The 17,584-nt window shown below is 47.0% G+C and overlaps 1 protein-coding gene across 4 annotated transcripts in view; it reads left to right on the top strand.

The window, feature by feature from the left end:
* BICDL1 (BICD family like cargo adaptor 1) overlaps positions 1–17,584 on the top strand; it is a 93,639-nt gene that overhangs the window by 63,379 nt on the left and 12,676 nt on the right. For 2 of the 4 annotated variants that reach the window (XR_011420803.1, XM_014727566.3), the window contains exons 3-7: positions 3,250–3,366; positions 6,271–6,417; positions 12,088–12,267; positions 12,881–13,099; positions 14,227–14,370. Coding sequence is in view for 2 of the 4 variants with exons in the window: in XM_014727566.3 (XP_014583052.3) it covers positions 3,250–3,366; positions 6,271–6,417; positions 12,088–12,267; positions 12,881–13,099; positions 14,227–14,370 (807 nt within the window). In the remaining 2 variants the exon portion in view is untranslated. The remainder of the gene's footprint in view (positions 1–3,249; positions 3,367–6,270; positions 6,418–12,087; positions 12,268–12,880; positions 13,100–14,226; positions 14,371–17,584) is intronic. The other 2 variants (XR_011420804.1, XM_023647042.2) reach the window with 1 other exon arrangement.

Below are 17,584 nucleotides of genomic sequence, written 5' to 3'. Positions count from 1 at the left end.
TCAGGCACAGTAGCCAAAACGCATCATTTTGAGAAGTAAACTGTAGGTCCCATGCCTGCCATTTCTGCTATCAGAATGAATTGTCCTAATATCCCTCCCAGCACCATCACCAAAAAAGGTCCCCCGGCAAAACCTCAAAGGAGGACAATTTCTATCTCTAAGAGAGCTATGGCTCCTGGTGTTTGCTGACTAGTAAAGAGCTTTGAAAGGCCACCAGGAGAGCAGAACTGAAAGGTGTGACTGCCAGATATTTCTGGTTTTCTCTGTATTTTTTAGCTTGACCACCACCTTCATGTTTGCCGAGTCGTTTAAAGGGCTCTTCTCGGTGCAGACCCCATAAGTGAACTGAACGTATGACAGCACCCTGTAACATATACATGGTGTTCTTAGCACCCGGTTTTTTAAAAAACTGAACAACTGATCCTTGGATCTCTTACTATTTCCTACAGCTGCCCTAAATCTGTAACAGTACAACATTTCTTTTCTTTATTTCCCTAAACTTCAGTGATTCGGCTCAATCTCACAAAGTCCTGAATTAGAAATAGAGAAATGGGCATTCTGTTAGACCTGCCCTTTTTGTGTTACTGTGTAAAGGTGGACTATGTCTATAATTTGGGAGAGTGAGACTCAGAGAGGTTAAATGACTCATACAGCTTGTACACATACATGTGGTAGGACAGGAACTCTATCTCGTAACTTTTTTCTTTCCATCATCCTATCCCTCCTCTCAGGAGCAGAGCAGGTCCCTTCAGAAAGACCACCGTTACCTTGGCTGACTCTCCTACTTGAAGAACTTCAAAGAAGCTCTGAAGTTCATTATGGAGCTAAAATTGGCTCTGTAGGCTTCCTGACACTTTGATCGGAGAGCATTTAGAACATTAGAGTTGTGTGTGAACTTAAGAGATTATTATTTAATTTATATACAGCAGTAGCTAATATTCCATTGTATTAGGTCTAAAGATCTGAGCCAGACTCCATCTCTGAAAAAGAAGAAAATAATTTACTTTGAAAGGTGCATTAGCTTCTTGCGAATGGTAGATTTGTCTGTCTGGTTGATCCATCCTCTCCGTCACTATCACAGGCAGATGATTGGCCATCTGGCTGGAGGTGGCTTTGGTGTGGTGGGAGAGCACAGAACTGGGAGGCCAAAGACCAGCACAGTGCCAGTTCCCACTAAGCCTCTACCTCCTTGTCTACAAAACAAGGCTGGTGATTCCTGCTCCTTAGGGCTGTTGGAGTGAGAGATGCAGGTTAAAAGCCTCTGTGAACAGTACATCCCTGAGGAATCAGACATTTGAAGGAGACATTACAGCTTAGTGGTTAGGAGCCCAGACTCTGGAGTCAGGCTTCCTGGTGGAAGACACAAGTTTGATTTCTGGGAAGATTGCTCTGAGAGGAGACTAGCGTACAGGAGCGTTTCCGATACCACTGGGCTAGCTTTGTAGCCCTCGGTGCGTTTCTGTGGCTTGGTTGTCTCCTGTGAAGATGGTGATGCTTGGAATAAGGTTAGCTGCCTGAGTTACCCAGTGCTTTGCAAATCTAAACACATTTGAAACCCTGAGAGTCAACAGAATTCAGTACAGGCAGTCAAACTGCAGCATTTATAAGAGGAAATTTTCTTTATGGGCCCTAAATTCTATTAGAAGAAATTTCAAGAGTCTTAAATAAAATTGCTTAGTATAAAAAAGAAGAAGAAAGAAAAAAAGGCCTTACCAAATTGGATTTGTGAAGTTTGTTTTCAATAGTGAGAGATAGAAATAGGAAAAATTATTTCAAGATATAAGGAGGCAGTATTACAATCCTAAGGGGATAAGACAGCCCAAAGTTTACCATCCTGATGCCTGATGATACCTTGCTGAGATGTTGGGCAAGTTCTCCACCTCCCTGAGCCTGTTCCCCCCATAGTAAATTGAGGATGGTAGGCCCTGCTTTGGTTGTGACAATTGACATAATGCATTTAAAGCATTTAGCACTGTTCTTGGCACATAGTAAGTACTCAGTAAATATTACAGTTATTTTTAGGCAAAGATGACTAACGTGTTTCTAAGTGAGTAAGATTGGCTACAGATGTTACCTCAGGGACAATCTTCCACACACCCACAAAAAAATTTAGAATAAGGAGGAAAAAGAGATGGTGTGTATTTCATTCTGTTTTATAATTGTTATTTAAAGATTAGAACTATAGGTTAAGATTCTTATGTGGCTCTCTAGTCTAGGGGAGCAATATTTGTTGAATCTATGGGACCAAAAAAAGACGGACAATTGATTATATAGCACTTGAAGAAAAAAAGAAAAGAATTATTGAACATGTAACCATTACGGTGAGAGCCTCATTGAACAGCTAGCCTACCGTTTTAACATTATTACCATCCCACCTCCTCCGACAGCCTTTCCTAACCGTTTCAGCACACAGTGATCTCTCCTGAGAACTCATGAAGCTTACTGACCCCATTTGGCCTCAAAAAAGCACTGAGGCAGTTACTTAACCTGTCCTGTGGCTTTCCTCTCTCTAGGGCTCTCCTCAGTGGGGGTTGGGCTGGGCCCTCAGGAGGAAGACTAGAGTTCATGTCTCACCAAGGGAGCATTCTTTCAAAATACTCTCCTGCATATTTAAGAGAAGGTGTTAACACACTGAGTGGTGTTTGGTGTTTGCTGTGTTTCAGCATTAGGGAATAAATGGATTAGGATACAAAATGAGCACCTCCCCAGAGAATTAAAAGTTGCAAAAAATGTTGTTGAGGAATGAACAGCAAAAATCTTAACAGACAGGACAGGGAATTTCAAAGAGTGCCCACGTTGAGTAGACGTGAGAAATGCAGACACATGATCTGCCTGGGCCCCGCTGAGGAAATGGATGGGAGAAATAAAGGGATTTCTAGGGTAGTAGGTAATCTGTCTATTCTTTCATGTAAAATACTGAGACTTTCTCTCAATTTAGTAGGTGTTTGCTGAGCTTCTGCTCTGTGCACAGTAATAATGATGATAACTAACATTTGAGAGCTTACTGTTTCCCAGGCCTATTTCCTCTGATCTAGGTCTTGGACCTAGACAGAGTCATTCATGGTAGAGGTAGGGATGGGATTTGTCTTGTTTGGTGCTAAAGAACAAATGGACTAGGGATAGGAAGCCAGCATCTCACCCTAGAATAGAGAGTTGCAAAGAGATGCTTGAGAAATGAAAGGCGGAAATCTGAACAGACTTCCTTTGCACAACCTCTGAGTCGGCTCTGAAGGTCTCCTCTGCTTGCAGGCATCAGAAGTTGAGAGACAACTCTCCATGCAAGTCCATGCCCTCAGAGAAGACTTTAGGGAGAAAAACTCATCAACCAACCAGCACATCATCCGGCTGGAAAGCCTTCAGGCCGAGGTGAGCCTTCCTTTGCAGCAGTGCTTGGAGATGGAAATGCTTCTCATTGGAGACGCTGCCCTGGGTCTTTTGGATAAGGAGCCTTCTGAACTGGGAAACAAAAACCTGCTCTATCCAAAATCTCTAGAGAGACATATCTGTGAGAAAGGTCTAACTAAATGGGGAACACTTGATCCATGTTCCTCTGGATAGCCTGTCTCCTGGAAAAATAAGGTTGCTCAAAGCTGAGTGTGTTGAAATCATGAATGACCTACATCTACTGAATATGGTGATCCCTCCAAAAACATCCTTGCCAATCCTAAATAGAAAATTAGAGAGGGAACCTTCCCTTTCTCCATTCCCTTTGGGTCCCGTTCAGTCCACCTTAATAGGGCCTGTTATTCTCACCTATAAAATGAGAGCAGTAGAAGTGTCTGCTTCATAGGGTTGTTGTGAGGGTTCAATGAGTTAATACATAGAAAGCACTTTGTGTGGTGTTTGGAAAATAGTAATGTTATTGAAAGCATATGAGAGGCTAGGCAGGGTCTGTGGCCTGGAGTGGGCCAAAGGGAAAAAGAAAGGAGCAGGTAGGGGGCAATACTGTGAGAATCCAGTTGTGGGGGTTGTATCACCAGCCCAAGCAGGGGCTCTCCCCTGAGCAGGCCTCCACCTAATCTGCTCCTGAGAACCCCTCAGCTAAGTGTCTTAACGGCAGCTCTTCAGCTAAGGTTCACTTTGAGGGACAGTCTAGGGCCAGGTGAATGCGCGCCCACTGTGGTTAAGGACTCAGCCCGTGTGGTCAGGCCCAGAGAAGCGCAGACGGCTGCTCCCCTGCTTCTAAATGACCTGAAGATGTTTTTCCTAAAGTCTGTCAATATCTTCTCTTTTCTCCTGCCTCTCATCCCCTTCCTTCCTCCCTTCCCTTGGAATTCCTACTGGTATTGAGCAGCAGGTTCTTGAAGTAAGTAGTTTGTTTGGTGGGTTTGGCATGCCTGTCTGTGACCATTTGTGTGCATGACTTGCCGTTCAACCGCCTCTGACAAGGTCTGGCTCGTTCGAGTTGCCTGTCTTCCTCTCCCCCACCCCACCCCCACTCACTTTTTCTAGACCCTCATGACACAGGATCATTCCCAGGAATGTTTGTTGCCAGATTTGGTCACAAGTTTCAGGGTGTGTAGGGTGGGGTGAGGGAGTTGGCCGCCTAACGCCGATTCCTTGCTTCATCCAGTAACACGGCTACTTTTAAAGCCAAGGTATGAAATTGTTCATTTCCAGTAAGCCACTTCATGTAACTCTGAACTTCTGAGTCTTTTTAAGGGGCCAGAGTTGTGTATCAGAACTGTATTACTTCATCGCTTCCCTGAGTGGCACTTGGGAAACAAAGATTATCTATGGGAAGGAAAATGTAAAGGTCAGAGGGTATTTAAATGAAAATCAACTGGAGGAAGAATTCCATTCACATGGGTCACGTTGCTTCAAAGTGGGGAATAGTGGGCCCTTTCACAAGAGGGGCCTGCTCCTTTTGGTCGCTTACCCAGGTGCACACTTGAGAGACAGTATTTCTTTGTTTGGCCAGATACCTGATCTCTCTGGACAAAGGCCACATGCTGCATTTCCCCAGGATGGCATCCTATCTGATTGATTGGTGGCCAGGGGAGATCTGTGCCCTGTGAACAGAATTCTAGTGCAGAGAGAACTAGAGAAGGCTTCCAGTGAGAACAGCCAAAAAGCAGACGGAAAGGTGGATTTCAGAGGACCTGGGACAAGTTAGACATTCATTTCAAAGTCTCCCCTGGAAAGGGTCTGAGGTTGGTCCCCTTAGTGAATTGTTATCCATGCTAAAGAGCATGGAAAACATCTAAACCACGTCGGGAGAATATTTACAAGCAAGAAACTGGGTGAGAGATCAGTCCAGCAGGAACTGATAAATCAGAGGAGGCATGGGGACTTGCAGGACTCCAGAAGTCCCCCAAGGCCACTAGCAAATTGAGGGACTTGGGAAGGCTTCCCGTAGCCCCCGAGCAGGGCGGTATTCTTGGGGTGAAGCATTGCTGGCCATGGGGAGTGCTGGCACAGCTTCTCACCCTGCAAACCTTGAGGCCAGAGAAGACTTTGCATTTCTTTCCTCTTTTCCTCTGTTTTCTCACTGAAACTAAAGAGACTAGACAGACCTTCCTAAAATAAGATGTATATCTCTCTTGAGACTGGCTAGATACTCAGTGTGCAAACATACCAGCTTGTTTAATAAAAGAAAAGAAGTTGCTTCTGTTTACAAATTACTTGCTGGAACAAAAGATACTTTGAGTAAAATCATCTATTTACTTGTGTCTGTGTCCTTTTCCTTCCCAGGACACAGGCTGATGCAGGCACTGCTTTGTTTTCTGTGTCGTGCTAGCTCCCCCATTCACTCAGGGCATTGGGTCTGAACTGTGACCTCTAGATCCAGACCTGCCAGCCGTGGGGGAAAGAACAGAAAGAGCTGTAGAATATGAAAATACAGCAGCTCCAGAGGCTATCTCGCGTATTTTCTTGTGCTCATGACTTGAGAAGGAAGAATGGTATAACAGGGTAGGTTGCACTCCCCCATTAAACGTGGAGTTGAAGTAAAGTTGTGGGCAGGCAAGGTGAGGCTCTTCTCTGTCTTATCTGTGGAATTTCCAGAACGGTGATATTCCTTTCTCTGCCTGGCATCCCACATTCCAGCTTCTAAAGAGCACAGCTCCCACCCTTCCCAGACAAGTTTCTAGAAGGGAAAATTTTCTCTTCAGCTTAGGAGTTCTCAGCTGTTCTCACAAAGATGGGGCACCAGGCCCCTGGGCAGAGCACTTGGAAAGACCCAGGCCTTCGTGTGTGGGGGCTAGTCCCTCCCTTCCCATCAGCCTGGGTGTAACTCCACACCACCCCTGTGGCTCTCCACCCTTTCAGATCAAGATGCTGTCGGATCGGAAACGGGAGCTGGAGCATCGTCTCAGCGCCACTCTAGAGGAAAATGACCTGCTCCAGGGGACCGTGGAGGAGCTACAGGACCGGGTGCTGATCCTGGAGAGGCAGGGCCATGACAAAGACCTACAGGTACTAGGGCAGAAGCAGCTGTCCTGTAGGACAAGGGCCAGATCAAAAGAGCACTTATCTGCCTAGCCAAAAGGAAAGGCTGAGAGGCCAGTGCCACTGCCAAGGTCAGGAGGGGGTGAAGCTAAGGTCTCTCCAGGCCTGGTTGTAGTTCTCCTCGGGTGCTCACTAACTTGGCTGGCCTGGCTCTGCTGAGAAGAAATGTGTCACTACCCACAGGTCATCCTTTCAATTTGTTCTGAGCCACTGGCTCCTGAAGCAGTTTCACAGAGTTCTTTCTGGGCTATTAACATGGCTGGAACACTGGGAGTGTCCTTCTGCCTCCTAGGGTTGGTGAAATCTACTAGAGATTTCGGAGGGAGCTTGTGACTTCCGTGCTTGGTTTACAATGCTCTCTGCTGTTGCCTTCCCAGGCTGATGCATTGAGTTGGCTGGCACTGAGCAGAAACCAAGATGTTGCCCACTGAACACAGCAAGAGTCATATCCTGCTTCTGCCAGTTGCTAGAAAAGGCACAGGCTGACCCCTATGTGAGCCTAATTAGCCTCTTTTTTCTTCCTAAAGGAAATTGCTTCATGGCCATATTTGTCCTTATTTGAGAACCGCCACCAGGCCTCAGCAGAATCCCCACGCTCACACTTGACAAGAAACAACTCCCTAAACAAAAGGATAATCGCTCCCAGCCCCCCCAAAACAGACTGTAGCATCTGCTACCAAGAAAGTTTTGCTGGGCTGGCTTAGGAGCACCTGGGCCCAGTGGCTAAGAGTACATTGCTTCCCCTTGCGCATCCTCTGAGGGTGCCAGGAGGTGGAGTAGAAGGCAACCGTCATTCGTATGGAGGTGGTCAGCCAGGTATACTCGAGCACCAGTTGGGTCCCTGTCCAGAGACCAGGCCCCAGAAGGCCCCACTAGGCCCAGCAGCCAGCTGTTTAGGAAAGCCCTGTGGTGTGGGACAAAGAAATATCTTAGGCTAAGATCACTTGTTACTGACACCATCGGCTAAGCTGCCATCTGAGGAATTAACCTCTTTAAGAGCAAATTAATGATTTTCTCCCTCCATGTTTTTTGTACCGTAAGCTTGGAACTTTGCGTATAGTAGGGCCTCAGAAGATGTCGAATAGAAAATAATGCTGGCTAAAGCCTCAGCGCGGTTTTCAAGATGGGAAAGAGTTTGCTCATCTTGTAAGGTTGATAATGATAATAGTGAACATTTGTATGCTTCTTTACAGGGAATACAGTGCTTTTGCAAACATTCTAAAACTGAGGCTTAGAAAAAATGGATCATTTGTCCAAAGTAGTGTAGGGAGTCCTTGATAGAATCAATGGTAGAGCCGTCCCACCTGCTTCACCTGGTGCTCAGTGGTAACTGCTAGCCCGTCACTGCCTCTGCAAGTCAGTGTTTCACCAGCAGTTACACCCCTGCTGAGGTGGCGTGTGGGGAGGGGGAGGGAGAGAAGTACAGAAGAATGGGAAAATGGCTCCTGCCTCAAAGGAACTTTCAGTCCAGCATGAATTCACAAATGAAAAGTCCTTATTTCAAATCGAGAACTGGGAATGTGGGGATGGGGAAGAGCCAGGACCAGTGTAGACCATCAGTACCTGGCTGGTACAGTGAGCTCCTCCTTCCCAAGTCACACGATGCTCACATCCTTGCCATCTGCACACCCACTCTCTTCCAGTGGGACTTCCAGAATGAGAGAGTGTCACTCACTCCAGGGCCTACATCAAGTCAGGCAATTCCCACCCTGATTTGGAAAATCGGCGTTTATGGGCTGAACTCTCACCTTTCCCAACTATCTGTAATTCTTTTTCTTCAATTCATATGAAACTCTCCTCAAGCTGCTGCCCCTTCTCTTCCTAAAATGGCCTATATTGGTACAGAAATAAAAATCCCAGCTTACTCAGGTAGTAGTTGAATAGTCCTAAATCAGACTTGTAAAATAGAGAGCTGGTGACCGTGGACTGTGTGTAATCTCATGATTTTAATCCTTTTCCTCAGACAAGGGATGAGGGGAAGGCTGAGCAGGCAGGGCAACAGGGCTGCCACAGCCGGCGCAGCCCTCCTTTGATCTGGTTCACAATGTAATTGAGGTTCTACTGTCAAACACAAATGTTTAAATCACTGATCAAATCCACCTCTGTTTGTTTTTAGGCTGAGAATGAGGATAAAAATTGTTATTTATTGAGTACCCAATAAATTAAAAAATCAGGCATTTTTCTAAACTCTTAATACCCGTTAAAGGATTTTGTCCCTCTAAGGGCCACTTAACTGCCCTATTTCCTACCCAGCTGTGCGTATTACAGGTGAGTGCAGGGGCCTCGTCCTGATGAGTGGGCATGTCTCATCAGTGGAGGGCATAGGCCCCACTCACTGTGGGCAGCCCAGGAAGCAGGTGACCTGGAGTCGAGACCTCGCTTTGACACTGAGCATGTACCATTAGGCAAATCGCTTAACATCGCACCACCTCAGTTCCCCCAAAGTGAAATGGGAGAGTACCCCCACTTCTGCCAACTTTAGGGACATGTGAACTTGCACTTAGTATACTATACAAACACAAGGCATTTAGTGTCTTCTTTGTTCATACATATAAATAGATTTAGTGTCATCTTTGTTTTATAAAAGATGATATTTCTTGTTTTAGAGGGTTCTCACATTTAATAGACCCTCCCCTGGCTTGGTTTGGTTTTTCTGCATGTCTGTGGATCAGTTATTGACCAGAGAGGGCTGCCCTGTCCTGGTCTTTTGTTCTCTTGCTGTTAGAATTAATTAAGCACCTTTGAGTGTGCATGAGTAATTGAACTAATTTTGTTCCGTGCATAAGAACTTGTACTTGTCTGTGCTGAACTTCTCCTGCTGAGATGTATGTGGAGTTGTCTAGAAAATAATTGTAAAGCATTTTGCCATTTTAGTATGCTGTTTGTAATTGTGCCAAATGCTTCCTAGGAATGTCTTTTTTTCTTTTTAACCCTAATTTCTTCTTTCTGACTTTCCTCAAAACTGTGGCTGGAGGAGTTCCCACTGGCCCAGCAGGTATTGTTGATCCATGGGAAGCATGCAGAGCAGGCTCACCAATTCCTTTTTCATTCTCTGAGCCACCAGGCTCCAAACTCTTCCTAGGTAAGGCACATCCAGACCACCAGCGCCGTTAGCCAGCTGTCCCCTGATGCTGACCGGCAGAGGTGAGGCTCCCAGGGCACCTGTAGGATTGGCTGAAGCTCTGCAAGGCAGCGTGTTCCGTTCCTGAGAGCTCAGAGCTCTGAGTTGTTTTCTGCTGCCCCTGAGTCTCCGCATCTCTGCAGGAGCCACGAGCCCTACCTGGCCAACAGTTTGGAAAAGACAGTACAGTGTCTGCTTTATTTTTAATGAGCAGGAGTGCCCTCAGAAATGCTATTTAATAAAAGCCTAAATTAGTTAAATTTAAATCCCACAAAGTTCTTCCCCAACCCAACCCCTAAAAACTTTTAAAAAGGGGGAGTGGATGGTCCACAAATACAAGGGTAGGAAACACTGCTCCTGTGCAGGTGTGGTCCGTAGACTTGTGCGTCTGATTAGCAGACGTGTTCAGATTCTGCAGTTAGGGTCTGCTGTGTTGAAAGCAATGTAGTGATGGAGTGCACTAGTAAGAGTATGGCATTAGCAGCCGTGGTGGAGTTGTCCCTTACATTCTGCAGTAGTAACCTCACCAGGTCACAGTGCCCTGTTTGGACTCCACAGGGAAGGGCCACAGAGAATGCAGAGAGGGATGAAGTAGCAGCAGCGAGAGAGAGGGAAGGAGCACTGGCCTGTAAGTCCTGACACTTGCATTGCTGTCCCCCCCACCACTGGCATCACTGTCCTTTGAGCCTCAGATGCTGAGTAAGGCCCCTCCCAGGCCTAGGCCCTTGTCTGTAAACCAGGAGGTGTGACACAGAAAGGAGGGAGAGACTGCTTTTTCCATGGGTTTGGGAACTCTTTGCATTACTACCAAGGTGTTATTCCAAATCTCTCCCCCAGCTCCTTTCCAAACAATCCTTTTCCCCTTAATTTTTTCATTAAAATGCCACATACATATAGTAAAGCGTACAAATCTTAAATGGACAGCCCAGTGAATTTTTACAAGTGTGTACACCTGTGTACCCACCACCCGGCTCAAGATAGATCCCGTTATCAGCACCCTACAAGCCTCTTTTTTGCTCCCTCCCAGTCAATACCTGCCACTTCCTCAAAAGCGCACCTCTTTTCTGACTTTCATCTCGTCTATCTCAGTGAGGTTAGAACTTCTTATAAATGGAATCATACAATATATATTGTTTTATGTCTGGCTTTTGTTCGACATCACATCTGTGAAATTTATCCAAGTTGTGGCATATAGTAACTGTGTTCTTTTTTCATTACTAGATAGTATTCCAGCATGTGAATATATCCATTCTATTTTTATTGGCATTTGGATTCTTTCCCATATGTGGCTTTCATGAATAATGCTGCTGTGAACATCCTGTTTGTCTTTCGTGAACATGTGTGGTCACTTGTGTTGGGTCTGTACCTAAGAGTGGAACTACTGGATCATAGGATAGGGGTATATTTCACTCGTTAGAAGCTGCCAAACAGTTTTCCAGAGTGCTTCTACATCTTCCACTCCCACCAGCAGTGACAGTCCCAGTTGTTCCACATCCTCATCAACACTATTTTTTTATTTTGTTGTTATTTATTTTAGCCATTCTGGTGAGAATCTAATGGTATCTTACTGTGTGTGCCTGTGTCTGTGTGTGTGTTTAATTTTTTATTATGGAGAATTTCAGACAAACTCCACAATAGAATAGATAATAATGCCCCAGTGTACCCCATTGCCTGGCTCTACAAATCGTCATTCCCTGGCCAGTCCTGCCATCTTCGTTACATCCACTTGCTCCTTTAATATTATTTTGAAGTAAATCCTTCACTTTTTATAATTTCATCTGTAAATAAAGGATACCTCTAACTGATAAGAACTTAAAAATATGTAATCACAAGACTATTATATCTTAAAAAAATAGTAATATTTTCTTGACATCACCAAATATCTAGTCGGTATTCAAATTTTCAGTTGTCTTATAAATGTCATAATTGTTTTTCATTTGAATCAAGATACAAATTAAAATAGGCCTACCCAGGGGCCGGACCGGTGGCACAGCGGTTAAGTGCGCACGTTCTGCTTCAGCGGCCCGGGGTTCACCAGTTCGGATCCTGGGTGCGGACATGGCACCACTTGGCAAGCCATGCTGTGCCAGGCGTCCCACATATAAAGTAGAGGAAGATGGGCACGGATGTTAGCTCAGGGCCGGTCTTTCTCAGCAAAAAGAGGTGGATTGGCAGGAGTTAGCTCAGGGCTAATCTTCCTCCAAAAACAAAAAAAAAGCCTACCCAGTGTGGTTGGTTGATATGTCTCTTAAGTCTTTTTTAATCTGTAAGTTGCCCCATTATATATTTTTTTTCCTTGAAATTTATCTGTTAAAGAAACTGAGCTGTTTGTCCTGTAAAATTTTCCAAATCTGGCTTTGGCTGACTGCATCCCCCTAGTATAGTCTAGCATGTGCCTCTCTCCTCTGTATTTTTCTGTAAATTGGTGGTTGGATCTAGAAGCATGATCAGGCTCAGTTTTTCTTGTTGTTTTTGATTTGGGCAATCCTTCCTACCATTTGCTGTCTCTTTGAAAGCTGCATCAAAGCCAGCTGGAGCTCCAGGAGGTGCGGCTCTCCTACCGACAGCTGCAGGGAAAGGTGGAAGAGCTCACTGAGGAGAGGAGTCTGCAGAGCTCTGCCGCCACCAGCACGTCCCTCCTGTCTGAGATAGAGCAGAGCATGGAGGCCGAGGAGCTGGAGCAGGAGAGAGAGCAGGTGCTAATATCCCTGTCGCCACGGCACCTGGGGTTTCCCGTCAGTCCTCCCTGTTGCTCAGTGCCTGCTGCTTCAGCTTCCACCTGGCCCGGGCTGTGGCCTGGCACCTGTGCAAGCCCCTGGGCCTGCTGGCTAGCCCTGTCATGAAGCAGGCCCTGACCGAAGCTTGTCCCTGGCCCACTGTCATCCCAGTGTGTCTTAGGAAATACTTGTTGACTAATCATCAGCCTCATACCTCTTGTATTGACAAGGTTCTAGAACATTCATGATCCATCGAATTGGCTTCTTTTCGTAATACTCATAACCACTTATACCCCTAATCATGCACTGACTCCCACCACAGTAACTGACTATATAAAGAAATGCTTTATATGGCAAAGGGGAGGGACTAGAGGGCAGGGAAAATAAGAATTGGGAGTTCCGTACAGATGTACTGGGCCCAGAAGAACTGTCAGTATTTCTTGGGACAGGTGATTTAAAAAAAAAAAAGAACAACTTTCTCCTAGAACTAGTATCTTGGGTATCAATATCTTGGGTTCATATACTAGAAAAAGAGGACCAGGTAGCAGTCTTCTCTGAAGTCCATAACCGAGACTACTTCTTTGTGGGCCAGCTGAGACTGCAGCTGTGGGAAGCATACTGCCAGGTCCGGTATCTCTGCTCACACCTTCGGGGAAATGACAGTGCTGACTCGGCCGTCTCCACGGACTCCTCAATGGACGAGTCTTCAGAAACCTCGTCTGCCAAGGATGTGCCAGCCGGCAGCTTGCGCACTGCCCTCAGCGAGCTCAAGAGACTGATACAGAGCATTGTGGATGGCATGGAGCCCACGGTAAGAGGCCAGGCTGAGCAGCTCCTTACCCCACAGCACCCGGCTCGGGGGAGGTTGAAACCAAATGCAGAGGGTGTGGTTAACCCTGGAACTGGAACCTTATAAAATCTGCAAGAATTTCTTCTGAGCCATTATAGTTTGAGAGCACTGAATGCTGGTGATCAGATGGAGGGGCTGAGAGCCGGAGAGCAGAGGGCTCCCCAGTCATCCTCCTGCAGACGCCGGAGACAAATGGAGTCCTTTCTCCATTTGGTCATGTACAGGCCACAGTGGCCTCCAGTTAAGGGCTTTCCTTAGAAGCTTGGAATATTGAAATCTGGATCCAGCTAAAAACTGCAAGTTGCTTTTCTGTAGCCCATTGATCCTAGTGGTGGGGTTAGCAATGAATAAGCAAACTGAAAAGATCTGAAGCTTCTACTAAAAAATATAAGTGAGCAGACAAAGTGGAGAAGCCCAACAGCAGGGGCCTTGTGGAGCTCCAGATGTGGCTCCTCTCGTGGAGGAGAGGAGTGTTCCCATGGGTTTTCTGGGCACACTGTCAGTTCTTCCAGCTTCATGACAGATTTCTGCCAGACCTACTCTGCATTCACACTCCCAGCTCTCAGGCTGTTGTTTCTCTTCAGGTTTCATCCCCCTGCAGACTCGTTGGGTCTTTCCGCCCATGTTAGATGAAGTAAGGTGAAGGGGTGGTTGGCCTCACCTCCACATGCCACGTTGATGTGTGGAATGTACTGTAGCATGGAGGCCAGGTCACGGTGGGGAGCGGGAGCTGTCTGAGTGAGGTGTGCTGTTCATGCCACACAATTTCCCTTCCCTGAAGCCTGAAACAAAAATAAATGTCTAGCTATTGTTTGCAGATTGCAACTGAGCAAGAGAATCTCTCTCCTCTAACCTTTTCTTTCTTCCCTCCCTTGCCTCTCCTCTTTCTCTCCCTCTCCGCCCCATCTCCTCTACTATTTTGCTCTCCCTTGAGTTGAACCATCTCTCTGCTTCCCCTCCCCCTTGCTCCCCTCTCCCCACACCAACTCCCCCCTCTCTCCTCTCCATCTCCCCCACTAACCATCTCTCCACTCCCTTCCATTGGCACCATCTCTCTGGCTGACCGGCTCTCTCTCTTTTGCTGTCAGAGCTCCCGGAGAATTGACGATGACTCCTTAGAAGAACAGATAAGGCAGACCAGTGAGGATTCAAGAGCACTAAGGGAACTCATGGAGGGAGAGAGGGGTAAACTGAGGCAAAGCCTAGAAGAGCTGCAGCGACTCCACAGTCAGGTGAGCATCCTCAGTCCAGTGAAGGGAATGTGCACGGTCCCCGGGCTCTCTTGGGACCTTTGTGAGTTTCTCTCTCCTGCATCTCTTTGGGAAGCGGCTCTCCTCTGGCAGATCCCGAGGGGACAGTGACCTGAAGTTGAAGTGAGCTGAGTGTCTTCAAGAGAAGGAGCCAATCCTCTGGTTTAGCCCAAAGTAGATTGTCAGGGATAAGAATGGCTGACCCTCCGTTTCCTCCAGCATAATAATCTGGTGGATTCTGACAGTTTCAAGTGTCACAGCTCCCAGGACACTTATGGATGCTTTTCTAGCAGCTTCTGAGCAGGGAACTTTGCAAACCAGGGAACGATTGATCTTTGCAGGCCTGTTCTCTCTTTGTAAGTGCCATCGCCTCTGCCAGCCTGTTTTTCAGCTTTAGACGGACTTACTGCTGCTCTCACTGTTCCTTTCCTGTTTGATCATGATTTCATCTCGCTTGAGAACACTGGAGAAGGACATCTATATTCTGATCTGAAAAGTTTTAAAAGGCTTAGGAGCAGCCCCACCCAGAGAGGAGCTCCTAAAATTTATCCTAGGAGATAAATAAAGGCTCTTCCTTTTGACTGAGGTCACATGTAGAGGCTCTGTCCCACTTGTAGGGGACACCAAGCAGGTAGCATTTTAAACCCTGCCCCCACCCAGCTTACCCCCTTCTTTCTTTGTCCAAAGCTAGTTGTCCCTTCCTGCTACACGAGATTGCTGAGAGATGGAATTGAAGCCTGCCTTTTGCTATAGGCAGTGTTTCTTGGTTTTAAACGACCTTATGGAAATAAACTGCTGTCTTTTTGGGGTCGTATCCATGAGACTTCCTGTATTATTCTCTTGGAAGGTATTGGGAGACCCACCTGCAGCTACTCTTGCACTCTTCTTTCTGTGGGTGACCAGATAACGAGGACAGGAAGATGCTATTGAAAACTGTAGCTTGTCCCTGGCCTAAGCCCTGGGGAGTGGGGTCGGGCAACCAAAGACACTCTCACGCCTAAACCTTCAGATCCTCAGACGGTCCTTTGGCCAGGGAGTGGTTCAGACTTAGGGACACGTCTTCCAAACCGGAAGAATAAAATGCAAGAGAAAGTGGATCTAAAAGCTCTTTGGATTAATAAAAATTTTATTTATTTTAAAGCCTATTTAAATTTCTGTGGGGTAATTCTGCTTATCAGCTCTTTGATATTGGCTGTTTTTTTGTTTTGTTGCTTCTCAGAATTATATAACTAGAAACACCAGAGGGCATTATTTCATTCAGACCCATGAGCAAGGTATAGGTTACTGAGAGTCTGGTGTGGAACTATTTAGGAAACCATCTCCACCAGGGAATTTTCCTTAAAAGTTCAGCTGATAACTCGTTTAGGTCAGTTTCCGGGGATTCCCTTTCAGATAGCTCATCAAGCAGATGGTTCTGCTCAGTCCCACATGGAGTATAGAACTGGGTCTCTCCCGTGGATCATCTCTTCCCTAAAGCTCAGTCAAAGCAGGGAACTTCTCAGCTAAACTACATCCACCCAAACCATCCCTTGGGAGTAACACTGACCTCCCAAGGCAGTGGGTGGGGTGCAAACTGAGTTCCAGAATGACACTGGAAATGGCAGCCATTGCATGGGCACGGCCTTCCTCGTGCGATTAGATCAGCACCTCCTGAGCGCCCAGCACGTGCCTGCGCTGCTAGACGCTGAGAGGCACAGGATGACGATGACAGCACCCCTGCACCCAGAACCCCTCACGGTATCCTGAGGGGAGTCAGACCAGCTTTGTACCCTTGGAACCGAGGTTCCAGCAAACAGCTCCCAGACCAGGGCCACACCTCATCCCATGGATGACCCGGCCTCCCAGCCCACTGCTGTCCGAGCACCTGAGAGTGCTCTTTTCTCTCCTGGAAACTAGGCCACAGGTCAAAGATGTGGGGCCTGAAAGGTGAAGTGACCAGCAGCAGCCTACCCAAATTTTAAATAAAAGAGAGCCCAGGTTTCATTTAATTAATAATTGTCTGTTTGAGGCAAAAATCCATAGCCAGATTGTTTCCAGATCTAAAGACTTGCCCCGCACCCTCATGCGCGCTGTGGAGGGCTCCCTCCCCGCTCCCTCTGCCGGCTCCTCTGTTCTCCAGGCTCCTGCTCATGCCTGGTGAGGGCTGGCTGTGGGGTCTGGAGAGCTGCTGGGAGGCAGGGAGGACCTTCAGAGCAATATGAAGACTGCTTATCCGTGGGACCCCTTGGCCATTGCCCAGGCCGGCAAACCAGGTTGTGGGAGGCACAGTCGTTTGGCTCCTTTATGCTTGACTCCTCCTGGAACGCAAACCAGTTACTCCAGAAGGGGCATGAAAACACAGGAGAACATGTACTGGGAGCAGTGAAGGCCTTCACTAATGAAATCGTGGTGACCCCCCTTTAGGAAATCTCAGTATGTTCTCTGTTCTCCATCCTTCTAGCAACTGCCCTATTTGAAGACCTTTAGCCTTTCGCACCTTGGCTTTGGTCATCACTTCCCAGTTTATCTGCCTTCCTCCAGCCCACTCACCCTCTCCATGGTTTGAACTGATCTTCCTGAAGCACGACCTGAAAAGGGACACCCGTTATGCCCAGTCAGTCTGGATTGATTCCCCATCACCGAGTGATGGGAAGCCTCTGGACCTCACGGACGCCACGGTCTGGCGACATTCCAGCCATCCAGCCTTCTTCCCTGCTGTTTCTGTCTCACCTCCTTTGCTGTAGCAGAATTGAACACAGGCTGTGAAAGGGCGTGGCACCCACTGCCCATGCTGTCCCACATCCAAGGCTTTTCTCTGACTCGCTCTCTCTGCCCAGGAGACTCTCCTCTGCCACCTGCACATATCTCAGCCCTACTCATCCTTCAAGTTCCTGGTCAGGTTTCACTTCCTCCTCGAAACTCTCTTGATTCCCTTCCTCATGGAGCCCCCCAGCCCTGCTTTGTCATGGCTACCCTTGTTCACATCTCATCTTCCCAGTCAAGCCTTGGATCTCCACAGGGACAAGCGCGAGGTCTGACATGCCTTTGTCCTCTCCTAGAGCATCTGGCACTGTGCCTTGCCTAGAGTAGGCACCCAAATAATTGTCAAGCAAAATGGCAAATAAAATTGCCCTGTGGCTTCAGGATATTTTCTTTGATGCTATTCAATTGCGAGGGCACCCACCTTATTTGGGAAAAGTGGATTTAGGGGTGGCTG

The sequence above is a fragment of the Equus caballus genome, chromosome 8 (genome assembly GCF_041296265.1).
Source record: "Equus caballus isolate H_3958 breed thoroughbred chromosome 8, TB-T2T, whole genome shotgun sequence".
NCBI lineage: Eukaryota > Metazoa > Chordata > Mammalia > Perissodactyla > Equidae > Equus > Equus caballus.
The sequence above is the reverse complement of the archived record's forward strand: the minus strand, read 5'-3'. Positions and strand labels throughout refer to the sequence as shown.